Source organism: Limulus polyphemus, unplaced genomic scaffold, assembly GCF_000517525.1.
Source record: "Limulus polyphemus unplaced genomic scaffold, Limulus_polyphemus-2.1.2 Scaffold945, whole genome shotgun sequence".
In the NCBI taxonomy this organism is placed as follows: domain Eukaryota; kingdom Metazoa; phylum Arthropoda; class Merostomata; order Xiphosura; family Limulidae; genus Limulus; species Limulus polyphemus.
The window spans coordinates 309,083-325,495 of record NW_013666555.1 but is presented as its reverse complement, the minus strand read 5'-3'; the positions used below and the strand labels follow the sequence as shown (position 1 = coordinate 325,495).

The 16,413-nt window shown below is 32.2% G+C and overlaps 1 protein-coding gene across 1 annotated transcript in view; it reads left to right on the top strand.

The window, feature by feature from the left end:
• LOC106461371 (solute carrier family 15 member 1-like) overlaps window positions 1-15,031 on the top strand; it is a 56,853-nt gene extending 41,822 nt beyond the window's left edge. Inside the window, 10 exon segments of the mRNA XM_022388318.1 lie at window positions 846-967; window positions 1,802-1,883; window positions 2,147-2,262; window positions 5,338-5,366; window positions 5,369-5,505; window positions 6,064-6,278; window positions 7,577-7,715; window positions 8,854-8,985; window positions 11,452-11,559; window positions 14,271-15,031. Coding sequence (XP_022244026.1) covers window positions 846-967; window positions 1,802-1,883; window positions 2,147-2,262; window positions 5,338-5,366; window positions 5,369-5,505; window positions 6,064-6,278; window positions 7,577-7,715; window positions 8,854-8,985; window positions 11,452-11,559; window positions 14,271-14,462 — 1,272 coding nt within the window. The 3' untranslated portion in view covers window positions 14,463-15,031.
• Window positions 15,032-16,413: the final 1,382 nt, after the last annotated feature.

Sequence of the window (16,413 nt, the reverse complement as noted above, 5' to 3'; positions counted from 1 at the left end):
GTGCACTTTAGAGCGTTAAGGCGCAAAAATTATGAAAAAAAGGTGTACCCCCCCCACACACACACACGAATCCGTTAGTGTCTGTGTAGGTGTTTAATCTACAAAACAATAATGAACTATCTTCTGTGTGAATAATTTAACTAAATATATATATATTTACTTATTTCCTTCAGAACATTTCTTAAATGGATACAGATATGTTTCAGCTGAAGAAAACTAGGAAACTAAAACTAATCATAAGAATAAAGCCTAAGATTTATCAAATATGACCAACTCCAAAGACACAATTAAATAACATAAAACGAATCAACAGCAAACAACAAGACCATGTTTTTCTAGGTTTTACTAAAAATGTGTACAACACATCCAGTGCTGTCAATAAATTTAACTTCTGTCCTCACACTTAAACACTGTAAAATTTGAATAACTTACCCTAAATTTTCTTTGATTATTTATATTTATCAGAATGATAAATTTCTTATTAAACTAAAGTAATAACCAACAGTCTTTATTTATTATTATAAGACAAAGTAGTCTTCAAAAAGAAGTATCTATAAAAAAAAAAATACATTTTCAGAGAGGATTTCTAATTAAACCAGACCTGGTGCAAGAACAGACAAATAATTGTAATCATTGTTTTGCAGGGAGGATTTCTAATTAAACCAGAAAACGTGTAAGAACAGACAATTATCTGTAATTATTGTTTTGCAGGAAGGATTTCTAATTAAACCAGAAAACGTGTAAGAACAGACAATTATCTGTAATTATTGTTTTGCAGGAAGGATTTCTAATTAAACCAGATCAGATGCAAGAACAGGCAATTAATTGTAATCATTGTTTTGCAGGGAGGATTTCTAATTAAACCAGACCAGATGCAAGTCATTAATCCTCTGTTGATTATTGCTTTCATTCCCCTTTTTGAGTACATAATCTATCCAGTAACAGCTAAATGTAATTTTTTAACCAGGTAGGATCTGTACAATGTTTGTTTTTTATATCTGTTTGTAAAAAAGTAATTTTGTAACAGGATATTTCATTTTAATACAATGTGATAATTCCTAATACAAGTAGAAATGCATGGAAATAAGAAATGGTTTCCATTTCCACGTATTTATTTAAAAAAAAAGAAGAAATTACTGATTAATTCTATATTTAAACTATAATTTATAATATTCTTTTGTTTATACCTAAAGATGGTTGCACACTTCACATCAAAAAGTAAGTTTACTCATTGGCAAACATTTCGTTGATAAATTGCACCATAAATCACACTAAACAATTTACAGACATTCAAGCAACAAGTTGTTCTAAATAAAGCATTCAACAGAAAATACATAAAACTGAAAAAACAAAGCAGGTTAAAACTACCAAAAGGAAACACACACTTTAGTGTTCTAATATCTTATTGTTTGGCATGAATTAATTAAATTTATTTAGATAACTTAAAAGTTGCACATGTTGAATTTTGTCTACCCAGTAATTGAATAAAAAAACAATAATACATATCATTTTTTCTCTAATAATACGTTTTAAACTATCAAATCATTAACACTATCCTCTATGCTACATTTTCAGTAATGTATTTCATATACACATAAGCAGACTTTTAATTGGATCTACAGTACATCTCAAAGCCTCACTTCTGTTGTCCTATGTTTATCCTAAGGTGACAGTGATGAGCCTTCAGTGTCTTAACATGGACAAAACTCTGTAAAATGTGCTTTTAAGCCTTTCTTTGAACCATTGCATTCTTGTGCACGTTCATCTTCTCAGAATTTATTCAATAATTTTCTTTCTTCAGACCTCTCCAGAGAATTGCTGTTGGAGGCCTCTTAACTGCTTCCTCTTTTGTAATTGCTGGCTTCCTGCAACTCAGAATTGAGGTAATGAGACAATTTTCCATAAATCTTTTGTTTTTCTTTCTTAGAGAGAAATACATTAAAAGAGGTGTGGACAAGAGCCTACTTATATATATTGATTGGGACCTTATATTTTAGAATATTTTATATAAATGAGAATAACCAATATCACAAAAAAAAATTAACTTTCAGAAAGTGTAATCAAAATACCCTTCAAGTAGAGTAGCTTAGAATATAGCAGTTTGTTTAGTTGAAAAACTTTCATTTCATTTTAAACATGTTTACAGAGTACGCTTCCTGTAACTCCAGCATCAGGGTTTGCTCAGTTTGGAGTCATCAACACACTGCCTTGTGAACTTGATCTTGCAATCCTTTCTAGTAATGTCACAATGAAACAAATGAGGTAGGTTGTGTATTTATATAAAATACCTCACCTTGTAAACCTGCATATAATTGGACTAATACAGATAATTATTTATCTCAGGATTATTTATACTAATTAAATCATCTATCTATCTATAAGTTAAAGCAAAAATTTCTGGGTTTATGCAATGTTTCAATAAGCCTATTTTTATAAAAATATAACCCCCCAAAAAAAAATTAAATTTACAATGCTGCATACATTAAAAGTATCCCCAAGGTACAGACTACGATGTTGGATATAAAATGTGGGTTTTGGAGGTTACTGCGGAAGTAAGAATCACATTGTGGTGGGGATGCACCATCTATCAGTCTTAACCTCTGTTCGCCAGTCTCACATGAAGAAATTCATTAAAGAAAATAAAAAAAAAACATCAAAGAAATACAAGTTAGGAGAGTGAGATTTGGGTGCTCAAGCCCGCAATGTCGCACATCTATGTCATCCTTCACTGCCTGCAGACAATTGTTTGGGGGTGAGTTGGGGTGACTGCTCTCCAAAGTAAAAGAAAGAAAAATGAAATAAAGTACTACTACTTGGAATAAGTAAGATAAACCTGCCTCCTGAGGTTGGCATTCCAGGCTCCAGCCCCCATTGTAGTAGTGAAGCACTAATTTAACTTAGTTAGTAGTACAGTAGATAAATTATACTAGAATAGTTATAAAAGCCCAACCAAGTTACCTAATCTAACTGGTATACCATCCACCACCCATTAAGTCCACTGCAACTACCAATTTTCAGCTTTTACCTGAGCATTTATATGTGATAAGGTGTTCATCCACATAAAAGTAGTGCCAAGTTGTTTAAGCAACTTTATTATAAACTAAATATACTTTTCAGAAACATCCAGCAAAAAGTCCTTAATTTTTACTTCTATATATATTTACTTAATACATTTATCACAAAATATTTTAATAATTTTATTAGAGTTTATATAATGAATTCATTGAATATTAATTTTTGCATCAATATTTCAACATTAATAATGAAATACTGTAATTTATTACAAAATCTGAATAACTGTGAAGCTATAATACTTAGAACAGAAGAGTATGGCACATTACTATTAAAAGAGGGTAAGCCGTATATTGTAAAAGAAAAATATTTTCTTTTATCCAAAATATTTAGATTGATATCATTATCAATTATTTTAATTTCTAGATCTATATAATGTAGGCACATTATCTCAAATTGAAGTATTCTACTGGATAAATAGTGTTGGTGAAATTATTTATCTCAGGATTATTTATACTAATTAAATCATCTCTAAGTTAAAACAAAAATTTCTGGGTTTATGCAATTTTCAATAAACCTATTCTCATAGAAATAAAGATATAAACTTTTCAATACAAGTAGATTAGTTAGCTCCAATTAGAATTCCTATTACTTGTTTAAATACCTGGTTATTGAAAAAAAACATAATTATTATAAATACAGAAACTTAATATATCTTTTTTGGAGCTAAATTTTCTTTCTTCCAGTACTACGAAAGGATAATAGAATTGTTCTATTAATGAACTCATAACAGAAATTAAATATTTCAATGTAATTGTGGTATACAGTGTGGTAAAATCATATGTTTGAATATTTTTTTAAGAATTTCTTCATGTAAGACTAGTGAACAGAGGTTAAGACTGATAGTCAGTGTATCCCCCACTGCAATGTGGGTCCTACTTCCTCAGTCACCACCAAAATCCAGGGCACATTTTATGGCCCACATTATAGCCTATACCCTAAGGATCCTTTTATTTATGCAGCATTTTAAATTTAATTTTGTTTGGACTTGTTTTGTTCATTAAAATGTCGTTTACCACAGGTTTGGATTTGCTGTTTTTAATGCAGTCCTTCCTTTTGATTTTATTTTGTTTGACTGTTTATATATACACATACACAAGCAAAAGTACCTGTCCCCAGTGATGGGAAAAGATTAATTTAAACTAACAATTTAAATTATTTCATGAACTTTAAAAAGGTTAATTGTATTGCACTCTTGGTTTCACTCAGAGCCAAAGATCTGAGCTATTTAAACTGCCCACCATGAAAGTAATTGTTGAGCATTTCAATCATGCTAAGAGCTGCTCAACAATGATATATGGTAATTCTACATTTTTATTTGTTAAGTTATGTCATATTTTGAAATGTGAATGATAGTGTGATTAATTCATAATAATTTAATATAGAATATCCTGCTTGCCCAATAAAATTTGGCATCAACATTATTCATGCCTGTTATCCCATCATTTCAAAAGTGAATGTTGAGCTTTGCCTGCGTGTGCAGCTTTTCAAGTGGGAGAGAGACGAACGTTCAGACAGACATCATGGTTCACAATATATATATATTATTATTTGTCTTGTCACACTAGATAATAATAATAACTGCTATGGGAGATATCAATTATTATTTGTTTTGTCATACTAGATAATAATAATAACTGCTATGGGAGATATCAATTATTATTTGTCTTGTCACACTAGATAATAATAACTGCTATGGGAGATATCAATTATTATTTGTTTTGTCATACTAAATAAGGATCACTACTGCAGAAGATATTAATTATTATTTGTGTTGTCATAATTGATAAGGATAACTACTATGGGAGATATAAATTATTATTTGTCTTGTCATACTAGATAAGGATATTAATTATTATATGTCTTGTTGTAAGAAAGAAGGATAACCACCATGTGAGAATTTTAAATTAGTATTGTCATGCCAGATCATGGTGAGTGACTGGAATATCTACATAGTTGTTAACTTACAAACTTAGTGAATGTTTACCTTCATATTTGGAATTGCATTTCTTCACTGATTATATTCTGTATTTAAACATCCTCTAAGTGTAGTTGAAGTTACATCATGAGTTAATAAAAAAAATTGATGTAATTTTTGTAAATAACAGTTTTGAATATATTTCTATATTAGGTTTTCATTTGAATCCAATTAAACTGTGTAGAAATATTTCTTATTACGTATCAATTTGTAATAGGGTAAACATTTTAGAATCACTATCTCTTTTAATTTCCTTAAAACAGTGTTTTGTTATATTTCTTCTGTAGCTCCATATTCTTAAAGATGTGCAAGCTGGCATGGCTCAGAACCTAACATTTACCACAGATTCCTGCTTAAAAATTTCTGAAAAGAAAGAATACACGATCAATTTAACAAGTCAGCAGATACAGACGCTGTTAGTGACATCTGACAATGAGAATATTATATTTCACAAAGTGAGCTGTTTAAACAATTCAGAAGTTTGGTTTTATTAGTTGTTGTTTTTTTAAATCTTGTGTTTATCTAATATGCAAGCTAATTCTTTTTTAATATAAACTTCAGTCAATAGAAATTAGATAAACTTAATTTGTAAATTTCTGGTTTAACTTATAGACATCTTATTCCAATTTTTAAGCTTATTAGGATCATGTAAGAGTGTTTATAGGTTTAACCAAGTTGAAAGACTCAATTAATGTTCTAAGTAATCTAATAATTTAAAAACATTGCTTAAGACTTCAAGTGAAAAATATGAATATTTATATAACAAATTAGAGTGAAGTATTACTTGTTCTGGCTTCCTTTTTTCTTTCACTTAAACTAATAAAATATCTCACAATTTTCACTTTGTTTTGTTGACATAAAAGATATAACTTATCAAAGTGCTAATTAACTAAAAAATACATTCATGTTCTTAATGAGAGTGTTATTTTGACCATGAACAAAACTAGGGTTTAATGTCTCAGTATATGTTTCATCTTCAGACATTTCTTTGTTCATAATGTTTGCTTTCTTAGATGGAGGAAACTCTCAAAAAACCAGAGAAGGGTGAAGTGAACATTCGCATTGTATTCACACTGAGACAGAAACTGAAAGAACCACCTGTGATGAACAGTACTTTTAAAATTGTAGGAAAAGAAAAAGAATATTATCTCCCACTTAATTTTGAGAAAACCTCACCTACTGATGTAATTATAGGAAGCACAGATTATGAAAGAATCATACCTGGAGTGTAAGTTTATCATAGAAACATGTATTCTTACTTATCAGTAGTGAGTCTTCTATAAAAAACTAAACCTAAAGAGTAACTTTATCACAGAAACATGTATTCTTACATGTCAGTAGTGAGTCTTCTATAAAAACTAAATCTAAAGAGTAACTTTATCATAGAAACATGTATTCTTACTTGTCAGTAGTGAGTTTTCTATAAAAAACTAAACCTAAAGAGTAAGCTTATCACATAGAAACATGTATTCTTACTTGTCAGTAGTGAGTCTTCTATAAAAAACTAAACCTAAAGAGTAACTTTATCATAGAAACATGTATTCTTACTTATCAGTAGTTAATCTTCTATAAAAAACTAAATCTAAAGAGTAAGCTTATCACATAGAAACATGTATTCTTACTTGTCAGTAGTGAGTCTTCTATAAAAAACTAAACCTAAAGAGTAACTTTATCATAGAAACATGTATTCTTACTTGTCAGTAGTGAGTCTTCTATAAAAAACTAAACCTAAAGAGTAAGCCTATCACATAGAAACATGTATTCTTACTTATCAGTAGTGAGTCTTCAATAAAAAACTAAGCATAAAGAGTAAGCTTATCACAGAAACACACATATTTCATTTTCATATAATAGAGTTATTTAATCACAAATTTTAGTATTTGTTTAAAAAAAAATCTGAGTATATTTCTATTTGTGATGTATGTATTTTATTTATAAAAAAATTGGAAAACAATGATTTTGTTTGATTGTTTTGTATATTCTCATAAAGCTACACAGGGGCTATCTCTCTAACAGCCTCTAATTTTAATCTGACATACAAGAGGAAAGGAAACTAGTCAATAGCGCTCACCGCCAACTATTGGGCTCCTCTAACTGAATAATGGTATTTGACCACCACTCTTATAATACACATGTACAGCTATAAATTATGAAACTCGTTATTTGAGGTAAGGAGACTCTAATCTTGGCCCTTGGATTCATCATTTGGCACACTAAACAGTAGGTCACAACCTATCACTTTTGGTGAAACCCAGGATGAAGGTAATTACTAACCACCCAGCTATGCCCCTGTATAATATACCTTGGTCATTCAGTCCATTGATTCCACTGGGCTGAGCAAAACGTAAATTGATTTTCATCACTTACATAACATGGAATTAAAATGTAAAAAAGAGAATTAACTGTACCATTCAATGTTGAAAAATGCCAAATTTGTCAGTTGTTTATATAATTTTTAAACGAATACTCATTTCTATAGTTTTTTAATGATTTTTTGATCTCTGATATTTTGATATTTTACCACAGGTACAGTCTGTACATACCAGCAGCTAATGATTCGCTAGAAGAGAAATTCTTTCACGAGGACGAGGAAATTGGAACATTTGAAGTGAGAAATGGTGGAGGATACCTTGTGACAATTGCACCTGGGAACGGAACTGAAGGGGTAAATTAATTTTCTAGTAAAACCAAACACTTCTCCATTAACAATCAATAAAGCAATAAAATTATTTTTATACAGACTGGACAGTTAGCAAATGTTATTGCTCACTCGTTAAGGACTGGAGTTTGGTAAATTTCACTCTAATTCACTCACTCGTCATTTTCTTGAATTTTGGTAGATTTCACTCTAATTTTCTCTCACTTCATAGACTTAACTTTTGTAAGATTTCACTCTAATTTTCTCTCACTTCACAGACTTAACTTTTGTAAGATTTCACTCTAATTTACTCCTCGTCACTAATTTGACCTTTGGCAGATTTCATTACTCAAGCTTAATTGTCATCAACAGGATTGTTTCCAGAATTATTACTGAACATTCACTCACAACAGGTTAGATTTTTGATAAATTACACTACTAATATACTTACAACAGACTAGATTGTTGGTGGGCTGCACTACTGGTATACTCAGACTAGATTGTTGGTGGGCTGCACTACTGGTATACTCAGACTAGACTGTTGGTGGGCTACACTACTGGTATACTCAGACTAGACTGTTGGTGGGCTGCACTACTAATAAACTCACTATCACTGACATGGTTGTTGGTTGAGTTTTGATGATATTTTATAGTCAGTTAGTGATTTTTTTTTGTCTAAAAGTAAAATTTTTTGGAACTAAGTAACATTTACTTAGGAAAGCAATTAAGTTTGTCTCTATCTGACTATTTTGTGATGTCTTTTGGTATGTATTATTAAATCATATACCAATATGTATATAATCAATTGTTAGCCAAAATTCTTAGAATAGAGTGAATTTTTTCATAAAAATTGCATGTTATGAAATGTAGACACTTTTGTACGCAAATGCTCCAAGGCAAGAGAATGTATAATACTTTTAGTATCACTTTAGTCACCATGATTTTCCAGTCATTACACATTGTGCCACAGTGACACTGCTGATGATCTTTGGTATAAGTGTATGGTATTGTATAGTTCAATATTAAATTGTAATGGCTTGAGGTAGAAGTATTTTAAACCTAACACAATAATAATTCTATTGATTTAGTCTTAGAAGATCGTTTACGAAGGCATGCTAGTTATATATTATTTAATCTTTTCTTCATTTCATTTGCTTGAAATCAGCTTGAAATTCAACTACACACCATTGTCCAACCCAACGAAATCTCCATGTTCCTGCAGATTCCACAGTACTTGGTTATCACAATGGGAGAAATCATGTTTTCGATCACAGGTCTTGAGTTTTCTTATTCTCAGGTTTGTATCACAGTCTAAATATTTAATTAATTAACATTTTATGAAAATATAGGTGTCTTAGCATTCCCATGTTAGATTTAAAACTGTCAAAGGTATCTAGACACCTTCGGAATATAAAAGATGGTTCTCTAAACTTGTTGTACAAGGAACACGAGTGAGTGCCAATACAGAAACATGTTAGACAGGTAAAACAGTTGTGCTGAAGTGTGTAGAAGTTACCAAGTCTTAGGAAATTTGGTAAAATTGAAGGAGTATAGGATGATAAAAGTATGGAGTGGTCTGATTGCTACTTTAGTGTGATACAAAAACCCTCCATCATTTGAACCTTGATGATTGGTGACAGTTTTGTTTAAAGTAAAAGTTGTCATCCACTCATTTTCAAAGTGATGTTTGCACTGTGCATAAAAATGAGCAGTGAACAAGTTTATTTTGATTGTGCTATACTGGAGATGTTATGATATGGGAAATATTCTGAGCACTGGTGTAAGACTTATCTGTGAACTGTGAATATTAAAAACTTTGACCAAACGAGTTCCATTGGCCATGGCTAAGGTTTCGGTCGGTCAGCTGTCCTAACAGCATAATGTTTTCTGCAACAAAGCACAAACGACTTATAGCTGATTTCAAATTAACAAATTCTACCTTTTGGAATGACTTGTCCAGAGCCTAGATCTTGATGGTATACATCAATTTGGTACAATGTGGAAAGGTTTGTTGTAAAGATTGGACAACATTTTTCATATATAATGAATATATATATATATAACAATATAATGAAATTGTATCAGTCATCAGTAAAAATCTTTATCAGAGTATGTTTAGCTGAATTTCTGTAGTTAATCAAGTCAGGATAGGTTGTACGGACATCATAAGAGACCAGTGATAATTTACTTCCCCCTCTGTAACTGTTTGGATACTTTTGGCAGAATAATCTCTAAGGAGCTCAGATATTAATGAAGCATTAAAAATAGATACAGAAAAGAAAGAGCTGAAATCAAATGTCGAATTAAATTGCTGATTGCAAGGAACCTCATTGGTGACAAAGACCTTAAAGTTCAAATTTAAAACCCAATAGATTGTTCTTAAACACGAATTCTAAACCTTGACAATGCTTTACTGTTTACTTAACAATAATGTTTACTTTGATCTTGTTCCTTCAGTATAATACAACTGCTCTTTTGTTAGTTAAAAAAATATATTTTCTTAATGTTGCAGGTGAAATTAGTGAGAAATGTTTTAATTTTTTTTTTTTTACATGACTCAAAATATACGTAATCCTATATATTTATCAACGAAAATAATAAAAAGTCATAAGCAAGTAATACAAGTTTTTTACAAAGACTTCTTTAATACTGATTGTAACATAGCATTAAAGACTTTTAACCATGAATTTGTTTACCCCTATCTAAAAATGTATAATATAAACACGTAAATAACTCTGATTAGGATCCAAGGAAGTTTTTATTTCTGCTTCTATCACCTCTTAGCTATTATTTTTATGGACGTAAAAACTTGATCAAAGTTTTAGCAACCAAATATTATATACAAAAATTAGCTCGCCGTTTTTTGTGTTTTTTTTTCGTTTTCATGTAACTCCTCAGTGACTCAGCAGTAAATCTGAAGGCTTATAACGCTAAAGACTGTTTTTTTTTACCCATGGTGGGCACAGTACAGATAGTTATGTGCTAAACAACAAACAGGCAAACAAACCTTTTCATGCAGTGTGTTTGTAAAGATAATGGTCTGATAATTAATATGCTCTACTTGTAGGTTGCGGGGTCGAAATCCGTTGCCAAATATGCTCGCTCTTTCAGTTGTGGGGACGTTATAATGTGTCGGTTAATCCCACTGTTCGTTGTTAAAGAGTTGCCCAAGAGCTGTTGATAGGACCATAAGCGGTATTGACTAACTGCTTCCTCGTAATGTGTCACTTCAAAATTATAGAAGGCTCTCGCAGATAGTCTTAGAGTAGTTTTGCGTGAAATTCAGCAAACGAGTATGTGTTTTACTATCACTCTGGTGGAAATATGTGTGTAAATTAGGTTATGTAAATATGTTGCAGAGTAAATGTCCAGATTACTTGTGGGCTCATGACTTTGTTGGTTAGAGGGTTCCTAGTAACATACGAGTCACACAAAACATGAATAAAAAATACCATCAATTCTGCAATTAATCCTGCTATATATTACTGGAGACCCTTATACATTTTACCATGAAAATAATTGATTTCATTCAAAAAAAACTTCAACGATTTTATTTACGATGTAAATGTAAAATTATTCAGCATGGTGTAACATGTAGACCCCTCCAGAGGCCAACGATTGAAAAATAAGTCCGTAGTATAACAGTTATTACACACGGCTCAAACAAGTAAAACATCAATCCCTTAAATATTTGTTATATTATCATTCTAGCGCCTCTGCTGATTATTTGTGATTCCTCTAACTATTTGTTTATTATTCCCAGGCTCCAGTGTCCATGAAGTCAGTGCTGCAAGCTGCATGGCTGTTAACAGTGGCTTTTGGGAACCTCATTGTAGTAATCATTGCCAAACTTCACTTGTTTAATAAACAGGTAAGGTTTAAAAAAGTATTTCTTTGTAAATCTTTTAAGAACAGCAGTGTCTCATTTTTGAGTACTAAATCGTTACACTTGATTTTATGAGCTGTAGACTGAATTTTGAAATGTAGGACTAAATATATAGCATTGCATTGTATAACAAGAGAATGAACGAATTACACTTATCTGTGAATGCTGAAAAACAATGAAATTAGAATGTAGAAGAAATTGTCGCTCAGGGGATGACAAACCTGGAACATCTTTGGCACCATTGATCAGAGCTAGTGTCTGATTGAATCAACTTCTCTGTTATTCTGTAAACGTCACAATATTGATACAGGCCCTGACTTTATGGAGCACATTTTAGATGTTCTAGAAGACTGTTTTGTAGAAAATTATGCCTCATTCTTCAGTTAGCGCAATGCAAAGTTCTCTGACGTCATTTGGTAGGCTAAAGCGTTCGGGTATGCAGCATCCAAGGAAGTTTCCAGAAGGATTCCGCAGGATTTACTTCTGATCTTCTTCCTGATCAATCTGCGACATGTGAAATATCTTCTTCCAGATCAGTTCTGGTAGTTTTACACCATGAAGAATTACGCACTGAGTGAAGACGTCTCTGAAAGGTCATACAACTGGGCTCAGCATTCTAGCCCCAATATATCAATATATATATTTTCGATCTGGTATATCAACTAGCAGCATATCAGTTCAATATATCAGCTAGCAGCGTAACTGTCCAATATATCAAATGCCAGCATTTTCGATCTGGTATCTCAACTAGCAGAATATCGGTCCAATATATCAGCTAGCAGCATATTGGTCCAATATATGTGCTAGCAACATATCGGTCCAATATATCAACTAGCAGCATATCGGTACAATATATCAACTAGCAGCATATTGGTCCAATATATATCTGCTAGCACCATATCAGTCCAATATATCAACTAGCAGCATATTGGTCCAATATATGTGCTAGCAACATATCGGTCCAATATATATCTGCTAGCACCATATCAGTCCAATATATCAGCTAGCAACATATTGGTCCAATATATCTGCTAGCAACATATCGGTCTAATATATCAACTAGCAGCATATCCGCCTAAGTATATGAACTAGTAGCATATCAGCACAATGTTAAAGTAGTATCATATTCGTCATAATATATGAATTACCAGCATTTCCACAATAATTATCAACTATTAATATATCTGTCCCATTGTATCAACTACCAGCATGTATGGGTATATCCGCTCAGTATATCATCAGCTAATAGTATATCCACCCAATATTACAAATAACAGCAATTTTGTCGCAATATATGAACCTCCAGTATATCTACCCCAATATATATACCAACTGACAGTGTATTCATACCAATGTACCAATCAACAGCCCCCCTCCCAATCTCATATTCTCAAAAAAACAAACAGATCTGTAACTGGAAAACCATTGAAATGGTCATATTTACAACGTTGCACTGATCAGTATAGTGTTAAATAATCCTTACTCCAATTCTGATCGTTGTGACAAATATAATTTATGAAAATTACAATTTCCAAATTTAGCGTAGCTCACATCGTAATAGTTATTATCAAGCAATATGCTGATATAAATAGCATCTCAGCCACTGTCATATACCAGCCGCCCTGATATTGGGCGTAAGGCCACGTTGGCACTGGATATAGCAGATATAGTGTGGTTGACGTGTTATTATACACTCTTCTTTAGAGTCACTTAAGTTCTCATTGATAGGATCGTTCTCTTCTAGCATTCCAGACAAGAAGTCATTGATAATTGGTGAAGTCATGAAACATTCCAGGCTCGTCTGTAAAGAGTTTAGTGCGCAGAAACGTTGCTAGTCATTCTAATGACCTTATTGAAAGCTTAAACGAGCTGTTTGGTTAATTGCAAGACAAGTTTATTCTCGCATTACGCCAGATTCATGACGTCAATTCCTATCACTCCAACTGCTTTCCAAAAGCCGATAATTCCTAGTAGTCACGTTATACAGTTATTCGTGACGTAGTTGGCTTTGTCCAGTTTGTTTATTGCACTTAACCAATTGTCTGAGAACGCATTCACTACGAACCTGGATTCACAGTAGTAAGTCTACACTTGTCTCCGAGATTTCCTATCTCCAACATTTGAACAGCTATGCCAATCTTTACTTAGCTTTTAAACATAACTAGTAGGTAGCGCTTTCAGCCAATTAGAAGGGAGCAATAACCACAAATGAGGCAATCTCCAAGGCATCAGGAAGCAAATGGTTAACTCTAAAGACGAAATGTTTTTTTAGGATTGGTAGAAGGTGCAAAATGCATTGAAACAGCAATAACCACAAACGAGGCAATCTCCAAGGCACCAGGCAGCAAATGGTTAACTCTAAAGACGAAATATTTTTTTAGGATGGGTAGAAGGTGCAAAATGCATTGAAACAGTTTCGCACTCTCTTAACAAAACTCGTGAAAAGTGCACATGGTTAATGACACATCGATTTTTTAGAACTGTAAATATAAATGTAATATCCAAACTGAATAAACATTTTCTCCTTTATTTATTTATTTAATGTTAACATCCACTAGTTCTACTTTACTTACATTATTATTCATGATGTGTATGCTTATCAAAATATTGTTCAGCTTAAGAAGAAAATCAGAAGTGTTAAAAATAGGAAGTCTTTCTACTTTAAAAAAATAATTTGTTTGTTATCATTATTGTAGTCTTTAGAGTTCTTCATGTTCGCTTGTCTTATGGCTGCGGACATGGTGATCTTTGCCATAATGGGATACTTCTATAAGTACGTAAACCAAGATCAGGAAGAAAAAGAAGCCATAGAATTGTCCCAGAAAAACAGAAAACCTGTATCAAATGGAGTTCGAAACGAAGGCTGTGAAGACGACACACATATTTGATGGCCACAAGCGTGTGTGAGCACTGCGACAAACGGTGATTGACTTCCCATTGAAGACATTAACTGTAAACAAAGACGATTTGGTAATAAATATCGACGTTAAAATTCACAAGAACGCCTTGTAGTACGTTATGTGATAACTAAATTTGTTTTACCCTGTTAAAATATAATTATTTAAACAATATAACTCTGTTAAATTTCGCCTGAGCCTTTTTTCTGTTGTTGTTTAACAATGTTCATTCTAGTCTACTAATATATTCCCCCCCTCTAAGAAGGTAAATTCAAAGATTTACAATTATCTGTGGAAATACAGTAAATCATTAATGAATTAACATTATTGGATTTGTTTAAAATACATAGCTTTTTTTCTGCACGTTAAATGAAATCAGATGTTCAACACTAAGTATTTGTTTTATGTACGTTTTAAAACTGCCATTCTGATTTTTATATGTTTACCCTGAGGATATATAGTTTATGCCTTTAATAGCGCACTCATTATTCTTTGAAATAATACTTATCTCAGTATAAACAACTGTATAGAAAGAAATTGAAAACTGATTGTGTACCATACAAAAGAGTATGATTTATTCATTGTGTATTTTCGTACCACGAAACCAAACTATGATTATTATTTTAACTATAGAAAATAAATATATTTCTACTAAATTCTCCTGTCTTACAGTAGAGCATTCTAATAATACACTTTGCAGCTATATTTGCAATGTAAAAATTTGATCAGTGTAAGTACACGAAACAATTGATAAAATCCCATAACGTTGCAGCCATAGTAAATAAAAAATACACATACGGTAAGAAACCTAGGGCTCTTTCACTTAACGAGGACAACATACATATATTAACATAAAGTACTTAAAATACAGTCTTGGCCAAAATATTTGTATATTTTGTAACAAATAATATCATTATTATCAAGATGGAATACAAATACACTTAACGCTGTCAAACTGAGAAATGCGTGTTATATTAAATATCTACATATGTAACTTGTATAATGAGACAGGATCTATGGGCATCATGAACGATTCACTAGAACAGCAAACAATTTTATCAAATATCTGTAGAAAAATGTGTAATTCAGCATTTCATGTATCACAATAAAACTTTACCAAACGTATATAGTAAAGAAATATAGCATCAAATTATTATAAATAGCGTCTGTAACCTTATATCAGTTCATATCGAACGTTAAGTACTTGGTTGATCCTCCTCGTATTCTAATAACCTCCGCAAGGCAACGTGGTATGTTGTCGATGAGGCTCTTGATGTAATCCACCGTGATTTAATCCCAACTTGTCACTAGAAGGCGTTGCAAATCAGCTACAGTAACTGGTTTAGGGTCGTAGTTAGCAATTTTACGGCTCAATTATACCCAACAATGCTCAATGGGATTATAATCTGAAGACATTGCTCTCCATGGCAATCTTGTAACGTCCTCCTATTTCAGATAATCCTGTACAATACGTGCACTGTGGGCAGTAGCATTGCCATCCGGGAACACAATGTTGTTGCCAAATTTGTGCCTTAGCATATGGCAGAAATATCGTCTCCATGTGATCCCTTTAGGAGACGCCATTGACGTTTCCCTGGAGGATATGAAGTGCAGCTTTTCCACCATGATAAATAGTTGCCCAAACGTGTACTGCACCACCTACTGTGGGAAAGAAAGTCTTCTGTAATCTGTTCTCCAGACAAACGATGGACACTAATCCTGCCATCAGTTTTAACAAGCCGGAAACAGGACTCATCTGAAAAGATGACATGTTGCCAGTGTCCTAACTGTAAGTTGGCATACTGTCTTGACAAAGTAACATGGTAACGGCGGTGAATTCTGGTTAATATCGGTTTGCAGATAGCCCTTCTTGCAAAATAACCTTGTTTGGTCAGTCTCCTCAAAAATGTTTACTGTAGTCCAATGACGTTTCAGGATTCTG